The sequence below is a fragment of the Vanessa cardui genome, chromosome 8, assembly GCF_905220365.1.
Source record: "Vanessa cardui chromosome 8, ilVanCard2.1, whole genome shotgun sequence".
Lineage (NCBI taxonomy): Eukaryota > Metazoa > Arthropoda > Insecta > Lepidoptera > Nymphalidae > Vanessa > Vanessa cardui.
In genome coordinates, this window is record NC_061130.1 from 4,474,375 (window position 1) to 4,497,847 (window position 23,473).

At 35.3% G+C, this 23,473-nt stretch overlaps 1 protein-coding gene across 1 annotated transcript; it reads right to left on the reverse strand.

Moving 5' to 3' along the window:
- Window positions 1–2,999: 2,999 nt before the first annotated feature.
- Window positions 3,000–18,914, reverse strand: LOC124532134 (synaptic vesicle 2-related protein). The gene is made up of 13 exons (XM_047106846.1): window positions 18,527–18,914; window positions 18,194–18,353; window positions 17,404–17,500; window positions 15,843–15,967; window positions 15,425–15,488; window positions 14,852–14,977; window positions 13,786–13,857; window positions 11,428–11,567; window positions 6,732–6,889; window positions 6,163–6,271; window positions 5,018–5,102; window positions 4,234–4,323; window positions 3,000–3,237 (listed from the first exon to the last, which is right to left on the reverse strand). The coding sequence occupies exons 1-13, from the start codon at window positions 18,645–18,647 to the stop codon at window positions 3,100–3,102; spliced, it is 1,485 nt and encodes a 494-aa protein (XP_046962802.1). The 5' UTR covers window positions 18,648–18,914; the 3' UTR covers window positions 3,000–3,099.
- Window positions 18,915–23,473: the final 4,559 nt, after the last annotated feature.

The window sequence follows — 23,473 nt, forward strand, 5'->3', positions numbered from 1 at the left end:
GTAATCTTCAGATCAGAATGAAGGGATGCCCTAAGAATGGATTTTGTAAATCCATGATGAAAACTTAGTGTAAGTAAATTATTAAAAATAAAATAAATATTCGAAAAAAATTTCTTCTGAGGATTATTATGAATTTTAATAAGAAATGTTTGTTAATGTTAAGTACAACCTTTGCGATACTCAGCGGACATAAATATTTGTTATGCTTTTAATGGCTTAGACAGGGGAGATTAATAGGTCAAGGCCAAACGCAAAAGTCTTAGTTTCATCCGTCTTAATTATTTGCGATCGCACATTACCTAGCCATTTCCGTAATTTAATAATAATAATTAAAAAGTAATTATAAACAAGTAAAAAGAAAGACGAATGATAACATATTTATTAAAAAAAGTTTCTTGTTAGTGACTTATATTCTATATTAAGTTTGGGTGCCAACTGTAAACATTAAAAATAATACTTTTTTAAGTTCTCTAATCTCATATCATAAATCTAAATTAATTTTGATTATTTAAAATAATATATAATATATATCCGAAATCACGTTTAAGTAAACCTTATTCCATTTCACGAACGGTTTAATAATAGTACCTTATAAAGTTTAAACAAATTATGATTAGGATCATTGCTATATGAGTGTAATTAATGTACTAGACATTGACTTTAAGGGCTAGGGATACCGGGCGAGTTATCCGTGCGGGCTACAATTTAATCTAATAAATGGTTCGCCGCTGTCGACGCTATATGATTCGTCAATTGCATAAGGGTATTTAAAAACGCCATTTTTTTAATGTATATTGCATTCGCCCTATTGGCCTTAAGAGTTTCAACGGATTTTGTATGGAGATATTAATTCTAGCTGAGAAAATAAGCTGCAATGTTTATCTTATACTAGTATCTATATTTTTGTAAAGTATAACGTGTAATCAGTATCCAATGATGATGTCTGATTTAAATAGATGATTAATACTATTTGTATCATCATCATCATCCGTTTTTTTAATATATAGAGATTCTATTATTACTAAAGCATAGTTACGATAGCTGAATCTTAAAGTGCAGAGCTGTAGAGCATTAAAATAATTAAAAAAAAAACAGTTTATTAGTAGATTCGAGGTTTAAAGTTAAGAGTAATATATTTTTTTTATTAAAAAATTAAGAAATAAATTATAAAAAAATAACATATATTGATAAAGAAATATCAGTCATTGTGTAGAAAATATCACAAATCATATAAAAAATTAAGCTATTAATACTGACAAATTAAATATCAGAGCGGAGATTCGTGTATGTGTATTTTTTATACATTTGTTAGCTCTGATTGTTAAATAAATTATACTGAATATTTGTATTATATAGAGCGCGACCATCAAATGCAATTTTATATTAAAAACATAATTTCTACTAAAGATTAAATGTCAAATTTTGTGTTCTCAATTCGAATTTGTAAAAAAAATCTGTAATATTATCAACAAAAACATTACAGAAAAGTTTGAAACAATGAAACCATACAAATTTGTCCACAACATAACGTTAATTGTTGCAAACTTTTTAAAGAATTTCAAAGAGCTGTAAACACAGAAATCGCCAAACAGTACAGTGTAAAGGCAGTTTTCAGTTCTTTTAAAAATATTTTTTTAAAAACACTAATTTTGTTATTTGAACAGTACAGAGTAGTGAGTATTTAGAGAATTCCTTATCATTAATTATAATATTAAAATCTATATACTTGATGTGCATTTTTCGTTACACAGATAACAAAAGTAAGCTTAAGCATTATATTATTATATAAATATTATTTTAGTAGCTAGTAAGGCAGACTAGCTAGATGCGAAGAACATATTATATTGTGTACAAATACAGGGGCAGGGCAGGACAAACATCCATATTTCAAACCCCTTATCAGTGGCGAAGCTAGGTGAGGAAGGGCCCTTTGCATAGAAAAAGAATCGGGCCGTCACTTTCCCATCCCTCTTTAACTAATAATTACCCTTTAATATTATAGATACCAAATAAGAAATCTTCTTCAAAGAGGTCTTGAGCTTCAGAAGCTAAAGGTTTAGTTTAGAGGGCCCCCTGAACTCCGGGGCCCTGGTGCAATGTACCACCCGGCCCTACGATAGCTATGCCACTGCCCCCAATAACTTGTGGTTCCTTCTTAGGATCTATGACCTTATATCAAGTCAGTAGAATATATTAATCGAATTAAACATATAGTAAACACTATAACATTGCGTCTCCATGGGATAATTGAATTAATATTATGAACTAACACTATGTTATATATTATTATAAATAAAGACTTTATCTTAAGTTATTTTATTAACTCTCGTTGATTAAATTCGTATACGCCACAACCATTTCCATTAAATAATGATTATTTGATAAATATATCTCAAATGTGATTACTTTAACATAAATAATAAATTAAATATTTTTCTCTATATTTGGTGCTGCTTAAAAAATTTATAACGAATCTGAATAGTCATTGGTCGAGCACAGCTGATGACGTCATGCTCGACCAATGAGCGTTCAGATTAATGCTGATTTTGAAACGGCGTAAGTTGATTATAGTCAGTGTGTATTGAATTTATTTTCGACGTTTTAATAATAGTAATATATCGTAAGTTATGTTCGGGTAACTTCGTAATTTGTGATTTAGTAAGAAAATATTTCGATTCGGAACAGACTCGCGTTTTATGTACATTTTATTTAAACGTTAATATTATATCAATAAATACCGATTTCGTTTAAATTAATCAAAGTTTTAATAATTATTAATAAAATACTGTTTCAATTGTTTCTTACCTAAACTGGAATATTATTGTGTAACCAGTATATCCTTGCGACTTAATTAGAGTACTCTAACATCATAGATTGTTGCCAGTGTTCGAAATTATATTTTGGAAAAATTAAGAGGTACTGAAATCTCACTATAAACAATATTTCGAAGTCTCAGAGATTATATCCAACTTCTTTAGAATTCCGTTGTTTATTGTGCGAAAAATTGTGTAGCTTTGTCGTAGTTTATGGTCGTAATTCACTTGTTTTTTTTTTTTTTTTTTTTTTTAAGTTGTCAATTAGTTATAAGTTCGCTGTGTGTTATCCGGAGGGCGAGACGGTGTCCTTCATCTCGCGGCCCTTTGTCTCGATGGGCAGCGCCAGGCAGGCGGCGGCTGCCAGCAGCGCCGCCACGGAGTACACCGCCGTTGCGATCACTATCGAATTCTTCAGCAAAACCTACGGGAAAATTACTAATATACATTTCGTGCATTAGACTTCCATATTTATAATGAGAGCTGAGATGGCCCTGTGGTTAGAACGCGTGCATCTTAACCGATGATTGCGGGTTCATATATACATATGTACTTAATTTGGGTATATAATTCATCTCGTGCTCGACGGTGAAGGAAAACATCGTGAGGAAACCTGCATGTGTCTAATTTCATCGAAATTCTACATATGCAACAACCCGCATTGGAACAGCATGGTGGAATATGTTCCAAACCCTCTCCTAAATGGAAGAGGAGGCCTTATCTCAGCAGTGGGAAATTTACAGGCTGTTACTTTACTTTACTATTTAGTATAAGATTTACTTGGTGGTAGGGCTTTGTGCAAGCCCGTCCGGGTAGGTACCACCCACTTATCAGATATTCTACCGCCAAAAAAAAGTACTTGGTATTGTTGAGTTAAGGTTTGAAAGGCGAATGAGCCAGTGTAACTACAGGACATAACATCTTAGTTCCCAAAGTTGGTGGCGCATTGGCGATGAAAGGAATGATGGAAGAAACATTTTCTTACAGCGTTATTGTCTATATGCGGTGGTGACCACTTACCATCAGGTGGCCCATAGCTCGTCCACAAAGCAATAGCATAAAAAAGTGCAACTATTTATACAATTCAAACAAGGGACAGTCTTCGTTCTCGAGGTTGGTGCCGCATTCGCGATGTACGGGCTGCATAATTTTTTTATAATATCAATTTCTGTGAAAGTGGTGACCACTTACCGTGACATGAAATGATTTCAATATTTATATTCGTATTTATGTGTGAGTGACGCTCGTGTTTACACAACAAGAATTAAACGAGTAGAGACAGCAAAAACATAGAAATTTGATTGCATGTGTGAGTTTATTTTTGTTAATGGATAATTTGTTTGATTTTCAGTTGAATAAGTACCAAAATCGAAAGTAAATTTCAGTCTTATGGTATCATTGTTATTAGTTATGTTCATACCTGGGCAACGTAAGGAGTAATCATAGCGCCGAGTCTGGCCACTCCACTGCACGCGCCGACTGCGGTGGATCTCAATGCCGTTGGATAAACCTTTAAAAAGGACATTATTTATATTCTTATTGCAAAAAAAAAAAATACAACATACATACAACAACCAGATGGTCGAGATGGCCCAGAGAGTCGAGATGGCCCAGTGGTTAGCACGCGTGCATCTTAACCGATGATTGCGGGTTCAAACCCAGGCAAGCACCTCAGCGGTGCATAATTTGTCTTTATAATTCATCTCGTGCTCAGCGGTGAAGGAAAACATCGTGAGGAAACCTGCATGTGACAAATTTCATAGAAATTCTGTGTGTATTCCACCAACCCGCATTGGAACAGCGTGGTGGAAAATGTTCCGAACCTTCTCCTCAAAGAGAGAGGAGGCCTTTAGCCCAGCAGTGGGAATTTACAGGCTGTTGTTGTTGTTGTTGGTGGTAAATGGTCATTAGCACTCATAAACATTGACACTGTATGAAATATAGGACAGGATTCGATAGGATCATCATTGTAATGTACACTTGGTGGTAGGGCTTTGTGCGAGCCCTCTAGGTTGTTATTTTTTTTTATTACACCAAGTGACCTTGATATCTTTATTTGACTTTGGACTGTGATAGATGACAACAAATTATTCAAATTTCGAATTCAGAATCAACTTTTTTTCATTTTCATTGTAATACAAATGTCATTTTGGCATTTCTTATGGACTTAATGGAATTAAAATGTAATAAAAAATGATACTGACCTCAGGCGTGTACACGTAAGCCGCTTGGAAGAGCCCCGCGATGATACCGCGCGCCAGGAACAGGACGCAGGTGAGAAAAGTGCGGCTGCAAACGGTACAAGATTAATTTCGTTGGCACGTGACGTCATAATATTGTTGACAGTATTTTACATTAAAAGCCTGTAAATTTCCCATTGACAGGCTACGCCCTCCTCTCCCTTTGTGGAGAAGGTTTGCAGCATTATCCACCACGCTGCTCCAATGCACTCAAACAACAATTGTAAGCAAAAATACATATATTAACTATTTCCATTGCTATATATTTTAATTTAATGTAAATTGACAATTTAAAAGTGTTCACACGAGCTTACTTGACGAAAGTATATATTTGATTTGATTATCAAAAGTAAAAGTAGTTGAAATAAGTCACAAATTTAATTATAATCTATATTTATATTAAAAATGTGAAAGTAACTTGTCTGTCTGTCTGTTGCACTTTCACGACCAAACCGCTGAACCGATTTTGATGGAATTTTGTATGAAGCAAACTTGAACTGCAAGGAAGGACACTTTTTTGTCTACTTTTAGGCTACTTTTTTGTCTACTTTTTTTGACAACCAATACTAAAAACGACGAGAGAAGCTGTGGGCGACTAGTAGTAATATATAGGTCTTTCTGACAAAGGGACACATTGTCTTTTATGACAGATATAAATAAAGTCGGTATTCGTTTTGTAAAAATGGTTTATAGTATTCGAATGTACTTTTCTTTTTTCTATTTTTCTATTTACTTGGTGGTAGGACTTTGTGCGAATCCGCCTGGGTAGGTACCACCCACTCATCAGTTATTCTACCGCCAAATAACAGTACTCAGTATTGTTGTGTTCCGGTTTGAAGGGTGAGTGAGACAGTGCAACTACAGGCACAAGGGACATAGCATCTTAGTTCCCAAGGTTGGTGGCACATTGACGATGTAAGGAATGGTTAATATTTCGTACAGCGTCATTGTCTACGGGTGATGGTGACCACTTACCATCAGGTAGCCCATATGCTCGTCCACAAATCTATTCCATAAAAAAAAATGTCTCAGTGACAAAGGAAAACATTGTCTTTTACAATAGACATAAATAAAGTCGTATAAATATATTAAAGTACTTTTTAACTTACTTTCCATTGTATACCAAGACGCAGACACAGATGGCGAATATTACGAACTGGGACGCCATTGTCTTCTTACGGCCATACTTTTCGATGATGAATATCGTGGCGAAAATACCTAAGAAAATATAATTAAAATCTTCAGTCTGTATTTTGTTAGCCATTCAAGTATAGGTCAAGTTTGTTTTTTTTTTATTAATCAATTAATTTTTTTTAATACTTTTTTTGTTGATAAAATGTATTAATATAAAATCATTATTAAGAGGGTAAGGTTTCTTTCATAGACAACTTTTTTTTTGTCAACAACAACTCCAAAATTTCCAATGCGGTTTGGTGGAAACCAAATGGCATAATTCACCGCCGAGCACGAGATGAATTATAAACACAAATTAAGCACATGAACATTCAGTGGTGCCCGGGTCAGAACCCGCCATCATCGGTTAAGATGCACGCGTGCTAACCATGCGGCCATCTCGAATTTTCATTTGAAAAAATTACGCTAAGTTACGAGACATAATACCAAAAGGCATTCGTTCAGTTAATTTCAAGTAAAAAAAAAAAAACCCCGTCACTCTTACCCGGGAATTCGGCGAGGGTGGTCCACAGGAGGTCCATGTAGTCGGTGGTCTGCAATGGGCGGCAGTCCGCCGCGCACGCCCCCTGCGCGCCCGCTTCGCCCTCGAACAACTCCGTCGTCATCAGAACCAACCCATAGTAGCAGAATGCGCACGACATCCTGAACAAACGACAACAATAAGTACTATTGACGACCTCCGTGGTCGAGCGGTGTGTACACCGGTTTTCATGGATATACCACACTGAGGTCGATGTAGATTGTCATTAGTTTTCTATGTTGTTGGGTCTGGGTGTTTGTGGTACCGTCGTTACATCTGATTTTCCATAAAACGAGTGCTTTAGCTACTTACATTGGGATCCGAGTAATGTATGTGATGTTGACTCAAATTTTCCATAAAACGAGTGCTTTAGCTACTTACATTGGGATCCGAGTAATGTATGTGATGTTGACTCAAATTTTCCATAAAACGAGTGCTTTAGCTACTTACATTGGGATCCGAGTAATGTATGTGATGTTGACTCAAATTTTCCATAAAACAAGTGCTTCAGCTACTTACATTGGGATCCGAGCAGGCCCGCCGCTAGCTGTTTTGTCGCCCGCGTGCAATACCCATTATGCCGCCCTTTTTTTCGCTGCGAAAACGCATACCACTATTCCTCCACATGAGGTGGGGGGCGGGTTGTATACCTGCTAAAAAACCAACGTTAGCGACCCACTCTGTCTTTTTGGAGGATGTTACGAAATCTTTTGTGCATACTACCGTGACGTCCTAACGGTAGGCTCACCTCTGCGGAGTTCCACTTCCTAGGGAGTTCTCAGGGTACAGAAACCCTTAACCCCGGGACACTTATGGCGGGAGGAGAAGACATCCATAGCGACGACCCCTTCTACTGGTCTTCTTCGGCGAAGCGGGTCAGCAGCACTGTTCCCACGGTCCCGTAAGATAAGTGCCTTGTTACGAGCATTAAGGGAGTCCAACCAAATAGGTGTATTTTCCGTCCAAGTACAGAATCAGCAAACAAATCCCATACCATTGCATCGAGGTGTGAGACGAGGGGAAGTTATTTCCCCCAAATTGTTTACTAATTTAATGGAGGATATGTTCAAGACGCTAAACTGGAAAGGACATGGCATTAACATCAATGGCGAATACATCTCTCACTTAAGATTTGCAGACGCTTGCTGATTCTTCTATGCATATCGGCCTACGGATGAACTTGGATAAAACCAAGGTCATGTTCAATGAACATGTTCTACCGGAACCGATTGCGATACACGGTACCGTCCTCGAAGTTGTTCAAAAATTACGTCGAATCTTTACATCGTCGATCCCACAGTGCCTTAAGACGAAAGTCTTCAACCAGTGCGTCCTACCCGTCATGACATACGGAGCCGAAACGTGGAAACTCACGGCAAGGCCGGTCCACCAGTTTAAAGTCGCTCAGCGTGCAATGACAAGGGCTATGCTCGGCATTTCTCTGCGGGATCGCATCAGAAGAAATGAGGCGACCCGCCAGAGAACCAAAGTCATCGACATAGACCACCGGATTAATAAGCTGAAGTGGCAGTGGGCGGGCCATATTTGTCGCAGAACCGATAACCGTTGGGGAAAACGTGTTCTAGAGTGGAGACCGCGTCTCGGTAAACGTAGTGTAGGACGTCCTCGGGCACGGTGGAGTGACGACTTACGCAAGACAGCTGGTAGGAGCTGGATGCGAGGAGCCCAAGAACGATCTCAGTGGCGTGCAATTCGAGAGGACTGGACATATCCAGCAGTGACCGGAAATGGGCTGAATTAGATTAGATTTATTTATTGAACATGAATAAAAAATACAATGCCATAGAGCGCACGCAGGCAAGGTGTTTGGTTTAGGAGGTCCTCCTACGTTGGCATTGATGAGTTTTAAGCTGAGTTGAACAAAATGTTGCACGAAGCTCCATCCAGGATGAGGCCCTGATCCTTCATATGTTTCTGCGCCTTAATTGCCGTCTCTTGGAGGGCGGTAGACGCTCCTTGAGGAGATCTCAGCAAGGACCGTGGATTAGGAGGCCCTCCGTTTTAGTTAGAGAAACCATCAAGACCAGCATCTCGATTCGATCCACCGTGAGCGACACTCCGACTTTAGGGCCGCCATCTGAAAGGTTCGCCCCGTCACCGTGACACAACACACCCATCCCGGGCGAGGTCGGTGCCCGCAGGAGCCAGTCAAACCAACTTCAAACGCCGGACAAGTCGTCCATCGCCACCTCCCAAAGGATCACCTGATCCTGGAGGTATGCCCCAACGGCCTTCTGAGATAGGAAGGCAACTCGTGATATCGAAATGGTCTTAGAGTCTCGAAAGGAAGACGGCGAGCTTGAAGCCTAGCGAATATCTGCTGATGTTAAGTAAAAATATAAAGTTATAAAGTATAAAACGTCAAAGTGTATAAATGTAAAATATAAAAAAGGCATGGGCCTATGAGCCCGTGGATGCCGTAAATTAAATTAAGAAAAAAGAAAGGAAGACTCTTGAAGTCGTTCGCCACGTCCGGTGATACCGTTAGGACTACGTTCCCTTGTACCACCGCCTCCATTGTCGGGGTCTTCAGGGTGTTTTAGGACATCGATGGTTGAATGACCCGCCTTTTTTCACCGAAATAGCTCCCCGATCAGTCACAGGAGATCTGGCGGTAGCTATTCCGTAACAGGAGCGCCGTATGTTCGGAGCTTCCCTCACAAACCACGAGAGGGGCGCCCCTTTGCTCTCTGTTTACTTAACGCCTTTTCTAACTCTTTTTTCAACTGACGATGTGCAGCCCACATGTGTACCTCTAAGTTTGCGTTGAGCACGTTGCGCCTGCGACAGCGAACGTATGCCCTCCGCGCCCAGTTTAACGGTGCCCGTAGCTCTGCTATTTCGAGCGACCACCAATATAACCAATAACAATACCACCAATAACAATACCACCAATATAAGGGTATACGGCGTGATACCCTTCAAGCCGCCCTACGACAACGCCCTACTACAAGTAACGGATACCTAATCTACCGATTGATAAGGAAGCTAAAGGGGATTCTCCTAAGTTCGACAGTATTGTTTTTCATAGGATAACAGACGACGGACTTTTAACTTTACTGAGTGCGATATTTTTCGATGCTTTGAATAATTTATTTTACTTAAGGATTTGTGGGAATTATAATAATGACTTGAATTAGGTACATGATGTATTGCTCAATTTGCCGCCCCCTGGACGTGCCGCCCGCGTGCGGTGCACGCGTCGCACCCCCGCTTACGGCGGCCCTGGATCCGAGTAATGTATGTGATGTTGACTCAAATTTTCCATAAAACGAGTGCTTTAGCTACTTACATTGGGATCCGAGTAATGTATGTGATGTTGACTCAAATTTTCCATAAAACGAGTGCTTTAGCTACTTACATTGGGACCCGAGTAATGTATGTGATGTTGACTCAAATTTTCCATAAAACGAGTGCTTTAGCTACTTACATTGGGATCCGAGTAATGTATGTGATGTTGACTCAAATTTTCTATAAAACGAGTGCTTTAGCTACTTACATTGGAATCCGAGTAATGTATGTGATGTTGACTCAAATTTTCCATAAAACGAGAGCTTTAGCTACTTACATTGGGATCAGAGTAATGTATGTGATGTTGTCTCAAGTACTGGACAACATCACATACATTACTCTGATCCCAATGTAAGTACCTAAAGCCAGGGCCGTATTTAGGGGAGGGCAACCGGGGCAACTGCCCTGGGGCCTCCACATGAGAGGGGGCCACAGTTTTCAGCAACTTAACAAATACTGAGATATAGTCAAATTATATTAATGTTACTATTTAATATTTTTAAAGTTACCGATACAAATACGAAACAAATCATAGCTTACTGATTGAAATAAAAAAGAAAACTAATTAATTCATAATAATATAATTATTTGGGTGTTCACGCTTCTGTTTGTCTAGGGGCCTCACTTCTTTGTGGCCCCGGGGTGTCCAGACCTTTAAATCCGACTCTGCCTAAAGCACTTGTGTTATGGAAAATCAGAAGAAACGATAGTACCACAAACACCCAAACCCAAGAGAACACAGAAAAATAATGAACTTTTTCTACATCGACTCGGCCGGGAATCGTACCCGGGATCTCAGAGTGGCGTACCCATGAAAACCGTGAGTGTACACTGTACACACTACTATAAAAGTAACTCTGTCTGTAAGGCTTCCACAACTGAGCCCCTGAACCGATTTTGATGTTATTTGATATGGAGCATGAGAGTCGAGATGGCCCAGTGGTTAAAACGCGTGCATCTTAACCGATGATTGCGGGTTCAAACCCAGGCAAGCACCGCTGATTCATGTGCTTAGTTTGTCTTTATAATTCATCTCGTGCTCAGCGGTGAAGGAAAACATCGTCAGGAAACCTGTATGTGACAAATTTCATAGAAATTCTGCCACATGTGTATTCCACCAACCCGCATTGGAACAGCGTGGTGGAATATGTTCCACACCTTCTCCTCAAAGGGAGAGGAGGCCTTTAGCCCAGCAGTGGGAATTTACAGGCTGCTGTTGTTGTTGTTGATATGGAGCAAGTTTGAATATAGAAGCTACTTTTCTTTAAAAAATCTGATCACCAACCAATATAAGGTAATATTTTATACAACCATATTACACACAGTATGTTGAAACGATGTTACCTACCATATAACCCACAGTAGGAGGCTGGTGTTCCTCAACTGCGGTATGAGGAGGTGCTTTAGCCGTCCTCGCTGGCCGATGCCGACCGAGTCGTCGCACACCAACCGACCGAGGAGCATGGGGCGACCGTTGTCTTGGGCGATCTAATTCATTACATATAGATTATAAGCTGAAACCGCACTTTAGCGGCGCGGAGCGGAGAGGCGCGGCGCGGAGCGGCGTCGATTAATATTATATGCTAATAATAATATGATTCAAACCGCACCACAGCGGCACGGCGCGGCGTGAAGCGACGCAGCGCGGCTTGTTTGGGCACCAAAGAATATTTTGCCGAAGAATATTTGGCCGAAGAATATTTGGCCGAAGAATATTTGGCCGAATGTAATATACTCAGTTCGAGTTCAACTAGCAGCCAAACAAGACGACGCACGATGGACGAGGAGAAATTGATATCGATATGAATTTTTCTTTTAACATTCTCAAATTAGTATGAAAACGAACGGTGTCTTTCAAGAGTCGTGGAAAAAGTTTGTGGTATTCTCCCTCTTTGTAGCGAGAACGTGGGATGTCATGTATCCATGTAGATTTCATACATTTCCTTTTGCTCTAATTTTTCTGCCTCTTCACATAGTGAAGACACCGCGATCACTTTTTCAAAAGTTTCGTCCATCTTCAATGTCGTCTAGCTACGCACTGACTAGTAAAAAGGCCGCGCCGCGCCTCTCCGCTAAAGTGCGGTTTCAGCTTAATACATAGCAAATACTGCAAGCCGAGGTTGGTATAGATAGCGCACGAGTTGAATGCAGAGCTCAGTAATTCGATAGTGCTGTGACCTAATTATAATTGATGACCAAAATACTCATTATATTGTGAGTAATTAATATCGATAATTTTGCTAGGTTAGCATAATGAAAAAAAAAGGCAAAATAATACTGATCATACATTTTTTATTAATTATTTCACAAAACGAAATAAAAAGAAATACAAAAATGTATTTATTATTATTATCATCAGATTCACACATGGTTGAATCGGTGTCACTATCCTCACCGTCGCTGACTTCAATTATAAATCGATCAATAGTATCTTTTTTTTTTTTTACTTAACTTGACTTAACGCTATTACAGCATTTTCTGCCAGCCAACCCAGAATAGTGCAGGAGAGAAGTCAGTAGGGTGTGCACAGAAGTTAAAGAAAAATTAAAAATATATACATAGCGATAGACACCTATAAATATATATAATAATAATACAGTATATATATATATATATATCTTCAATCAATCCATCTATTTGTCAATAATTTTCTTATTACTTCAACAATAATAATGCGGTAACACGGCAAGCGTACGATAGCTGTCAAGGATGGAACAACACTACACTGGGGAGGTGTTCCCGCTTTTTACCTCACGCCCCGACTGCATTCAACTCGTGCGCTATCTATACGTACATCCTAATCGATGAATGCGGGTTCAATTCACGTGATTTGATTATACTCCTAACCATCTCAAAAAGGGAGGGGAGGATTTAGCCCAGTAGCTACTTCCAGTGGCGTAGCTAGGTGACTAAGGGCCCCGGTGCATAGAAAAAGAATCGGGCCCTCATCTTTCCCAACCTTTTTTAACTAATAATTACTTTTTAAAATTATATATACCAAATAAAAAATCACGGTATTTTCTAGCTTCCGAAGCTTAAGGTTTAGTTTAGAGGGCCCCCTGAACTCCGGGGCCCTGGTGCACTGCACCACCTGGCCCTACGATAGCTACGCCACTGCATTCAACTCGTGCGCTATATAAACGTACATCCTAATCGATGAATGCGGGTTCAATTCACGTGGTTTGATTATACTCCTAACCTTCTCAAAAAGGGAGGGGAGGATTTAGCCCAGTAGATACTTCCCTAAAGAATATTTCATATATACCTTTTTCTATATTAATATTATACATCCGAATGTAACTCTATTGATGAAATTTGGCATTAAGCAAGTTTGATTTCCATGAAGAAACAATATGCAAGTTGGAAAAAATATGTAGTTTATAATTATGTATATATTTTGATAATCTATTATTATATAAGATAAATTATGATGTTGTTATGTAAAGTTTACTATAAAGAAGTACAAATAGTCTTATATTGCAGTTATTATCTCCTTTCTCTATTAACTTTTGCACTGTTCTTCAACTGTTTATATTATAAGCCTCTACCGCCAAAGGTTGTCTTTGCACTTTGTACTCATATATTGTGCAATAAGTATTTAAATAATTAAATAATAAGGACATTGAGTACTTCTTATAAACAGACATCAGCGGCCCTTAAAATTTAAGGGTAGCTGCTTAAGAATTAGTTTTGTAATAGGAGTTACCTGTTCAAGTGTAGCTAAGGCTTTATCAGGTTGGCCACTCGCTACATGAAACCGCGCCGATTCTGGAAGCCACTGGAATCAAATCAATGAAAAATTTAATACAATTTTTTTCTTACAATAATATCTTAGTATACCAAAAAAATTCATAACGGCTAAACAATTACATATAAACTTTGGTAATGTATGATTATTAATTATTTTATTACTTTAGATTAGAGGATAAAAAAACAGTAAATTGGCAACACTTGTTTTTTTTAAAATATACCAATATGTTTTTATTATTTGTTTTTAATAAAATTTACAAACATTACATATATACATGTTGGCAAAAATTTATCTAAATAATTGTTTAGGATAACTGTTAAATACAATTTAAAAAAAATTGTCAACCTTTTAAACACTAATAATAATAATTCTACTAAATATAAAACATATTTGTTTACCTTTCAGAATCAACCCGAGGGTAGACTGTTAAAATTAAAACAATGATTATTATTTGAATTTCATTTCCTATTATCTCTTCCAATCTCTAATCTACTACAGTTAACTTTGTTGGAAATGTCAACAATACGGAAGTTGATTTGATAACGCTTGACGCAGTTTCATCTAGTCGCGACACCTCATATTTTTTCGACAGAAAACCCAGTAACTTTTTTGGCCCGCCTCAATACAAGACAAAAAAATGTGTTTATTTTAGGTAAAACCTACTTTTTTGCACCACAGTTTTATATTTAATTTAATACAGGAACATAACGATTTAAAAGTGCTTTTACGAGCCTACCTGAATAGGGAATATTTTAATTTTAGGATTTCAACTCAGAACCCCACCACTTTTGGCCTTAAACCTAGCCACTAGACTAACAATGTTAATAACAGATAATTAAGTTATAAGAATTAGTATTATCAAATCAATTTAATTCGAATAAACTCCACAATGAAGCGTTTTTGACTCATCAATATTTAAAGACTACCATTAAAGAGTTTTGGTATAATACTTTGTGTGTTGGTTGTTTAACATTATGGAATATTAAGTATGTATGTAAGTATGTATTATATATATACTTACAGGGCATATAATAGCAAATATGAGCAGCGGTATGGTCGATAGTGCTAGCAACCAATGCACACCGAGAGTGGGCATCACAACCAGTGCTAATGCCACTTCTAGACACGCTCCGAGCGCCCAGAAACACTGAAAAATAAAATATTAAATTAAACCAGCCTTGTAACTAACATTATTGCAAGTAGAGAACTCTGTACAATAAAAATTCAAGTCTGTTCTATGGGAGACCCTTTAAATATATATTTTTTATATATATTTACGGTGTCTTTTATAGCGGTAACATAAATATATAATCTGTGAAAATTTCAAGTTAACTATCACGGTTCATGAGATACAGCCTGGTGATAGAGATGGAAAGACAGTGTCTTAGTAAAAGGGCCCGTTTTATTCTTTGGGTAAGGAACTCTATTAAAAGCACACAGCATCCTAGATTATCGGAAATATTAAGAAAATATTATTTGTATTACAATGACGATATATATTACTATATCTTTTTCACAATTCGGGCAAATAAGTTGTTATACATTGTAATTATGCTTATATTTCTTATATATTTATTAATAGATTTATACTCACATCCAGAAGAACCACACACTTTGCTCTTTGTTTTGTTGGTAAAAATTCTGCATACAAAGTCACTCTGAAAAAATAAATAAATATGAGACAAAATCACATACATTATTCTGATCCCAATGTAAGTAGCTAAAGCACTTGTGTTATGGAAAATCAGAAGTAATGACGGTACCACAAACACCCAGACCCAGACAACATAGAAAACTAATGATAAAATCTATAAAGACTCGGCCGGGAATCGAACCCGGGACCTCGGAGTGGCGTACATGAAAACCGGTGTACACACCACTCGTCCAGAGAGGTCGTCGAAAAATCGAGTCTAATTTATTTTAGAAGACTTTAGACTTTACAATCTCTATTGCTACGTTTTTTTTTTTTAATAATAGAAGTTCATAGATTGATAGAAGGTACATATACTTACGACTGGGGCACACAACCGATTGCAAATCCAACAAGACCCCTTAAGAATAGTAACCAAAGGAAGTTTGGGGCTACTGCGCTTAACAATCCGTAGTAAAATAATAGAACTCCACACATACTGAGCGCCTGAAACATAAGAAAATTTTAAGTGTATGTCTATAATATTGTTGTGCTGGGGCACTCGGAATAGGCTATTTGATAATGCGAAAAATAAAGCGTCAATTATTGTAATCAGTATATAATATATATATATATATACTCATAAAGTTTAAAAATGATTTTAATAATTATTCAACCAACTTTCGTTATTAAATAATAATTAATAACGTAAGTTGGAAATAATACTTAAATTACAAAAATCCATATATTTATAAAAATGCATGTTTTCAAACATTCGTCACGTGACAAAAAATTGGCCAGGCTTATGATGAAGTCACTTGCTTGTTAACCTTGATTACATATACTATATGTACAATAGACTAAAATACGGGCAAGTGATGTCACCAACCCCATTTCTGCGCCATATTGTCCAAGAAGCGTTTTCGCGCGTTATTTAAATATGGAATTATTAAAATGATATTTTCTGGCATATATGTACTAGAAATAAAGAAATCTTTTTTAATTTCTATTAAATAAAATAAAATGGATTTTAAAAACCAGTAAAAAATGTTTTTTTTAGTTTTAAGATTGGATGCAATAAAGAATAAATAAATTAGCCGACTGTGATTAATTGTTTAGTCATTTTTTTTGCACCAATAATATTCGTTTTTCTTTTCTTAAAAAAATGACATTACTTATAAATAGATGTATAATTTTTTGTTTTAATGATTTGTACTTGCGATTTAAAATTGTAAATCGAAAATTTATATTCCCATTTTTTATAGTGCCAGGGACAGCACTAATGTTAAATCTAGCACTACATTCTGGCTTAATAACAATAACATTTTCAGTATCTCAAATATAATTTAATTTACCTTTATCAGAAACATTTAAAGAATATTTATGATTCTTAGAAATATTAATAATTATATTATTTACTTATAATTTTATATTACAAAAGTATAACCTTTATTTTTATTTATAATATTATTCTTGTTGCCGTGTATCTCAGATTATAAATTAAAGGTAGATGGAGTTTGATTTTTGTAAGCAATTCACACTTAGGTTAATGTCAAAAGATTTTTAATTATTTACAATTGACATTTTAACAGTTATGTATACATATAGTAGATATATTATTCAATACAAGATTTTATAAATGATAAAAAAGTGTGAAGTTAATACCTGTTGACTTCCAAGCAGGATATATTAATTTAAATAATTGTATTTAACTAACATGACTTTGTATTTTTTAAATGTTAAAAAAGAGTAACTACTTAGTTTCTTGCAGAATCTACTTTCTTCTCGGTAGAATCTACTTTCCGAATCGGTAGTAGCTTCACTTAATTGTAAAATGACGATTCAAAAGTGCTTGTAAAAGCATACTTAAATAAAGTATATTTTGATTTGATTTGATTTGAAAATTTATTTATAAATTACTTGAAATTATTATTAAAACTTACTGTTTTTCTACCATATCGATCACTAATATTTCCCCAAAACGTTGAACTGAGCATCATTCCCATGAACACAATAGTTGTAGTTAATGCTTGTTGATACCTGGAATTTGAAATTTATTATTTATTACTTTTTGTTGAATAAATACATGAATAAATAAATTGTTTCATGTAAAGAACCAGTGTTAATATCTAAATAAAGGCCAATAAAATAAGGTTCATGTGTAATTATTTTTGTTACTGTATTGTGTTACTTCTGTTTGGTGTTTTAACAAAATAAAAACACAGACTTGTTATTATATGACAAAGCATTTATATAGCATGCTAAAAATGACAATTTTTGTCATATTTTGTGAGTCATTTAAAAATCCCTATTTAATAATACAACCAAGTCTTCTTCATCAATCAAGTTTATTGATGGGCAGTGGAGAGTTTGTTTTGTATAATGTGTTTAGCTTTGTGTAGCAATTAACAAACTGAAACTATTATAGAAATTTTGGTTTTAATTGCATTACATTTAAAGAATTGACATTACAAGCTTTTGTATTACCTGGGTCAGTGTAGCTTACTGAGAGTATTGTTAAGATTTTTAGTTCTGTAGTTTAAGAGATACAGTTTTATTTTAACAAACTATATAATTTTGTTATAATTATATTAAAATTAGTATTAACAAAGTCATTTATTGAGTTTCTTTTAACTTTAATGGAAGAATGGTCACAGGTCACTAATGATAATATAAAGTTAACAAAAAATATGTTTATAGAATTATATTCTATAAGGCCTCTGTGAAACTTACTTGCTTATATTCCATTCGCAGTGAAGTGCTGGCGAGAGAATGCTTAATATTGTCATTTCCATCGAGTCAGCCATCCAACATAGTCCAGTATATAAAGAAAGTTTTACTTGAAACCAACCAAACCCCAATGCATTCACAGCTTGAGTAACAGTGAAAGTGTCTGTTAAAAAAATAATAATAATTGTGTCATATCTCATACAAATTATACAATATTTTAAATTTTAGTAATTCAATTAATAGATAGTGCTTTATATCAGTATTAAAGAATTTTAAGATTTATACATTCCATAATATTTAATTGAAAGATCGTAATAATGTATATATTTTATTTACCATCCGGAACCACCGACACAGATGCCATTTCTATTTCCTGTGGGGGTGGCATCGGGGGAGACGATAGCCGTGTGTCTCCCACATTATCCTCCAAATCCTGATAACCTTTAGCTCTCCGCATCTTTTAATAGCGTTAAAAGATTATTCTGACGTGGATGTTCTATGGAGTAACGGGAAACTTCGCTGTAAATACCGATTTGAACTAGTAATACATAGAGTTAACACCGTAATTTTTATACTTTTGTTTAAATTTCTTGACTTTTGGTAATTAATGTTTTATTTAGCGGCATTTTTAATGTTTAATAGACACTTTAAAGTAGAAATTACTCTTTTTATTTTGAAATTTCGAACTGTTATGACTTTTACATTCAATGTCTTGTCACTTGTGACCGACTGTCAATTCTGAATTCTGACTTGTGTTAGTAAGAAAATGTAAAAGAAATTTCGATCAGAACTCTCGTTCTTGTACAATCCTTAATAAAATAATTTAATTTTGATTTTTATTTTTGAGATGGTTATTATTATAATACATTAGCTCATATATTGTAATTTTATATAAATATGAAATTTCGAGAATAGAATGTAAATGTATTGCTATTTGTTAATATAATAACAGTCATAAATTTAGAGTCTCGTTAATATTTGGCAATGAAAAATACCGTTTTCGTATTATTTTCAATGTCATATAACCGTTAATTTGCTTCGTTTAAAGATGTCTCACTAAAACATTTTTTAAGGTTTTGTTCTGTAAGAGACGTCATCCTCTTCGCTTACTTGTATTTTACCCAAATTAATTTATAATAGCAGTTTTATTTATAATTATTTTATTATAATTCCTCTTTAATCAATCTTTTCGATATAAGGCTATTTTAAATCAATATGCACCAGCTATCCAGAACTTAGATTTTTCTTGACTGCTTTAATTTAAGGGGTTAATTTAACAATATTAATAACCTTCATAGACATTACCTTACAGTGGGATTATAACGGGTGATTTTTTAAGCGTAGTTTTTTTTTTAAATCGAATAAAACACTCAAGTTTGCATGATATATTAAAAATGTTTATTGGAATCAACAAATTGGCCTTTGCCATTTACGTTCTAAATATAAGTTCATGTAAATGTTGTCCACGGCTTCGTTTCAAATGGTCCATTCGGAAGATCCAATCTTGCGTCACTTTTTTGAACATTTCGGCCTGAATTCTACAAATAACGCATGTTATGTTATCTTGTAAGGCTTCAATCGTATTCGGCTTGTCTACATAAACTAACGACTTTACATAACCCCACAATAAATAATCAAGAGGCGTTAAATCGCATGATCTTGGCGGCAAACTCACAGGGCCATTTCGAGAGATGAGCTGCTCACCAAATTCACTCTTCAACATGTCTATTGTTTCACGAGCTGTGTGGTATGTGGAACCGTCTTGATGAAACCACATGTCAACCAAGTTCAAGTCAGCCAACTGGGGTAAAAAAAGTCGCGTATCATGGGCTCGATAATGTTCACCGTTGATGGTAAGTGGTAACGTTCCTTTCACGATCATCATCATCAGCCCATAAACCACACCAAACTGTAGTTTTTTCGGGGTGCATCGGTAATTCTTGTTTGATCAAACAAGAATGACTCCAGATACGACAATTTTGTTTGTTTACGTATCCGTTAAGCCAGAAATGAGCCTCATGGCGGAACAAAATTTTTCGATAAAACAACGGATTTCCATTGAGATCTTGTAAGACCCATTCACCAAAAATTAAACGTTGTGGTAGGTCATTCGGCTTTCAAACCCAAATCGACACGTAAAATATTCCATGTGGTTGAGTAAACATGCCCAATTGCAGAGATCGGCGACAAATTGGCATTTTACGATCCTCGTTAACACTGGACGCTACGACTGCAATATTGTCTTCGGTACGCACTGTAAGAATGCGAGTCGATGGTTTTATGTCTAACAAAGTAAATTTGGTGCGAAAATTTTTAATAACTGCACGAATTGTTGATTCACTAGGTTGATTATGACGACCGTAATATTGGCTTAATAAACGATGCACATTTTGCACAGAACACGAATTTGATAATAAATTTCAACAATTTACAATCATTGCTCGTTTGCATGATGAAATGGCAGAGTATACTGAAAATTTTTCACTTCGACAGGTGACGTTTACCGCCATAACTAACCAATGTTACGACTCCAACTGTTATCACCAACCTCAAAAACTTAACTCTTAAAAAATCACCCAATAGTATCAGCGAATATATATGTAATATAAAATAGTATGTTCCCGTTAATGTGACTTAACTCTACTTTTGGTGATGATCTTGCCTCATCAAGCATCCATCAGCGTAGGATTATATCTACAATATTTTACCTACCGATGTTATTTTTTATTTCAAAATTAACAAGTTAAGCAGGCAAGTGTTCACAACACTTGTTTTAATATCAATCGAAATATAAGATTTAAAAATTGCTTTTAAATTTTAATGTTTTTTCTTGTAACTTTAGTTAGTTCTGCTCTCTATTTCTAGATCATTATTAATATTTTTCGATTATGTTGTATTTTTTTTAATAGTTGAGATAGGTGGACGAGCAAACCCCGGGAATCCCCCCTAGGTGTTGAAGGCCCGCATAGGCGGGCCGACCGTCAGGGCGACAGGGTAGCATGCGTAAGCGATCCCGTGGCGCCCGCCGAAGGACGAAGAGGGTACCGCTGGTTTTTTAGTAGGTAAACCCGGTGGTTATTTGCATAATATAATTTGTAACCCAACTCTAACATACGGTTCGGAATATGTATCTGATGTAGGACTAGGCCTTTGAAAAGTAAGTGGCTAAGGTTTCTCTTTATTTAAGCTTAATATCTGTCATTTTACACAGTTTTTATAATTACAAATTTCAACTATTTTTGGAACGAATTTCTTTTACGCAATATTATAAACTGACAGAAATCGTCCCGAAAGGACCAAATTTTCTCAAATTTGCACGCGCTGGATACATCTAACACGTGGCAGATTCCAATAAACCACGTGAACGTTTTAATTAAATAATATGAATTCAGTGGTGCTTGTCCGGGGATTGATCGTTTAGTAACCACTGGCAAATCACAGTCACCAAAAATTTTCATATATATTATTTATTTTATAAGGAAAAAGCTGAAGCCAAAAAAAGAACTAAATATTCGTGTATTATATCTAATTACTTTTTTGTTCCATTTGCTGTCGAAACGCTTGGCTCTTGGAGTAGTGGTGCAAAAAGCTTCATCAAAAGTATAACACCTCGCCTCATTGCCTCCACTGGTGACAGGAGGGCTGGTTCGTTTTTTGCCCAGATGACCGGAATTGCGATTCAACGGGGAAATGCTGCTAGTATTTTTGCCACCATTCCACACGGTCAAGATTTATACAGTAACTAGTTTTAGTTCATATTTTTTAAATATATTTAAGCATTTAATGTTGTTAATTCTTATGTTAATAAAATACAAATTTAATAAATGTTTATTTTATTAAAAATATTATCATCCAAATATAAAATAAATTATCTCACAATTAAAATTACAACTTAACCTAACTTACGAATTTAGAAGACAATTGACGAAAATCCTCTTTGTTTCTCTTTTTGCAGTTATCATTTTATTATCCTTTGCTGTCAACGGATAATAAAATGTTTTGTCGGTTTATTAATTATATTTTATTCTGTATTAAAAAACCACTTCAAAGCTATAGCTATAATATACGACGAAAATAAGAATAGGCGTGACAATGACCTGTACCAAGCAATTGTCACTTTTACATTGATAAGTGGGTAGAGTCAACAAAATAAGTAATAAAAGTTACAACATTTTTAATCAATATTAGCTTTTTTGTTTTTTTTTATAGTTCATCGTAAAATGAGACGCACGTAGAAATTGATGTACCTACTGAATGATAATTCTGTATAAATATAATATAGTTCAGTGAAAGTTTGTAATAATTATTTTAAATTACCTAACCAACGCATTAAAACAGTTTTACTTTTTTGTATAATTAGATAATTGATTTCTTTGGAAATAATTTTTCTTTTTGCTCTTGCGAACCTTACTTAGCCCGCATAAAATGATTGCTTACTGCTTAGGCTTCAGAATGTGCCCAATTATCATTCCAATTCTTATTTTATTTATAAAAGTACTTTCATCAGACTTTCGATTACAGAATTTATGAATAAACCATGCTTGCAATGAGGATGTCTAATAAAATAATATTAATATGATTAGTTTTGTTATGCAAAGAAATTAGATGTTACAATTTCAGAAATATATTTCTAAGAAAGCACTTAAAGTACCTGATAAGTTAAAATATTAAAGGACGTCTTACACGTGCCGGAAGTTAATCCTTTTGCGTCAGAAAATTATTATTCGGACCTTGGACAGGTATCCTTTTAAAAATATATATTTTTTGATGATATTTCGCATAAGTTGTTTTATAATAGGAGCCACACAGTAGAAGAGAGTATGATTATGTCCGATGAGATTTCTTATTTTGAAATTTAAAATGTGAAAAAATCAATATTTTTTTTTAATCAGATTATTTTGAATGGTTAAGAATTTTCAATATTTTAATACAATAAATAAAAACATAAATGTGACAAATCCTCCTAATATATATATGTAGTAGTATAGATAAAATTAAGCTATCTGCCCATGACCAGCGATTCAGAAACTGCTTAATGATAGTAGTGTTACTTTTGCAAGGACGTACGGATATTCATTTTTTATATATGGGTAAACGTACAATTTGTATTTGAAGTGGGCTTGACAATATGCAAATCATATTTAATATTAACTATTTGTCGAGTAATTTTACCCATAGAAGTGTCCTAACACTATATATTATAAGGACCTATAGTCTTGTATTAGTTATTAAAGATTATTTCTATAGTCAGGCTTTGTGGGCCTATTCATAACAATTGTATTG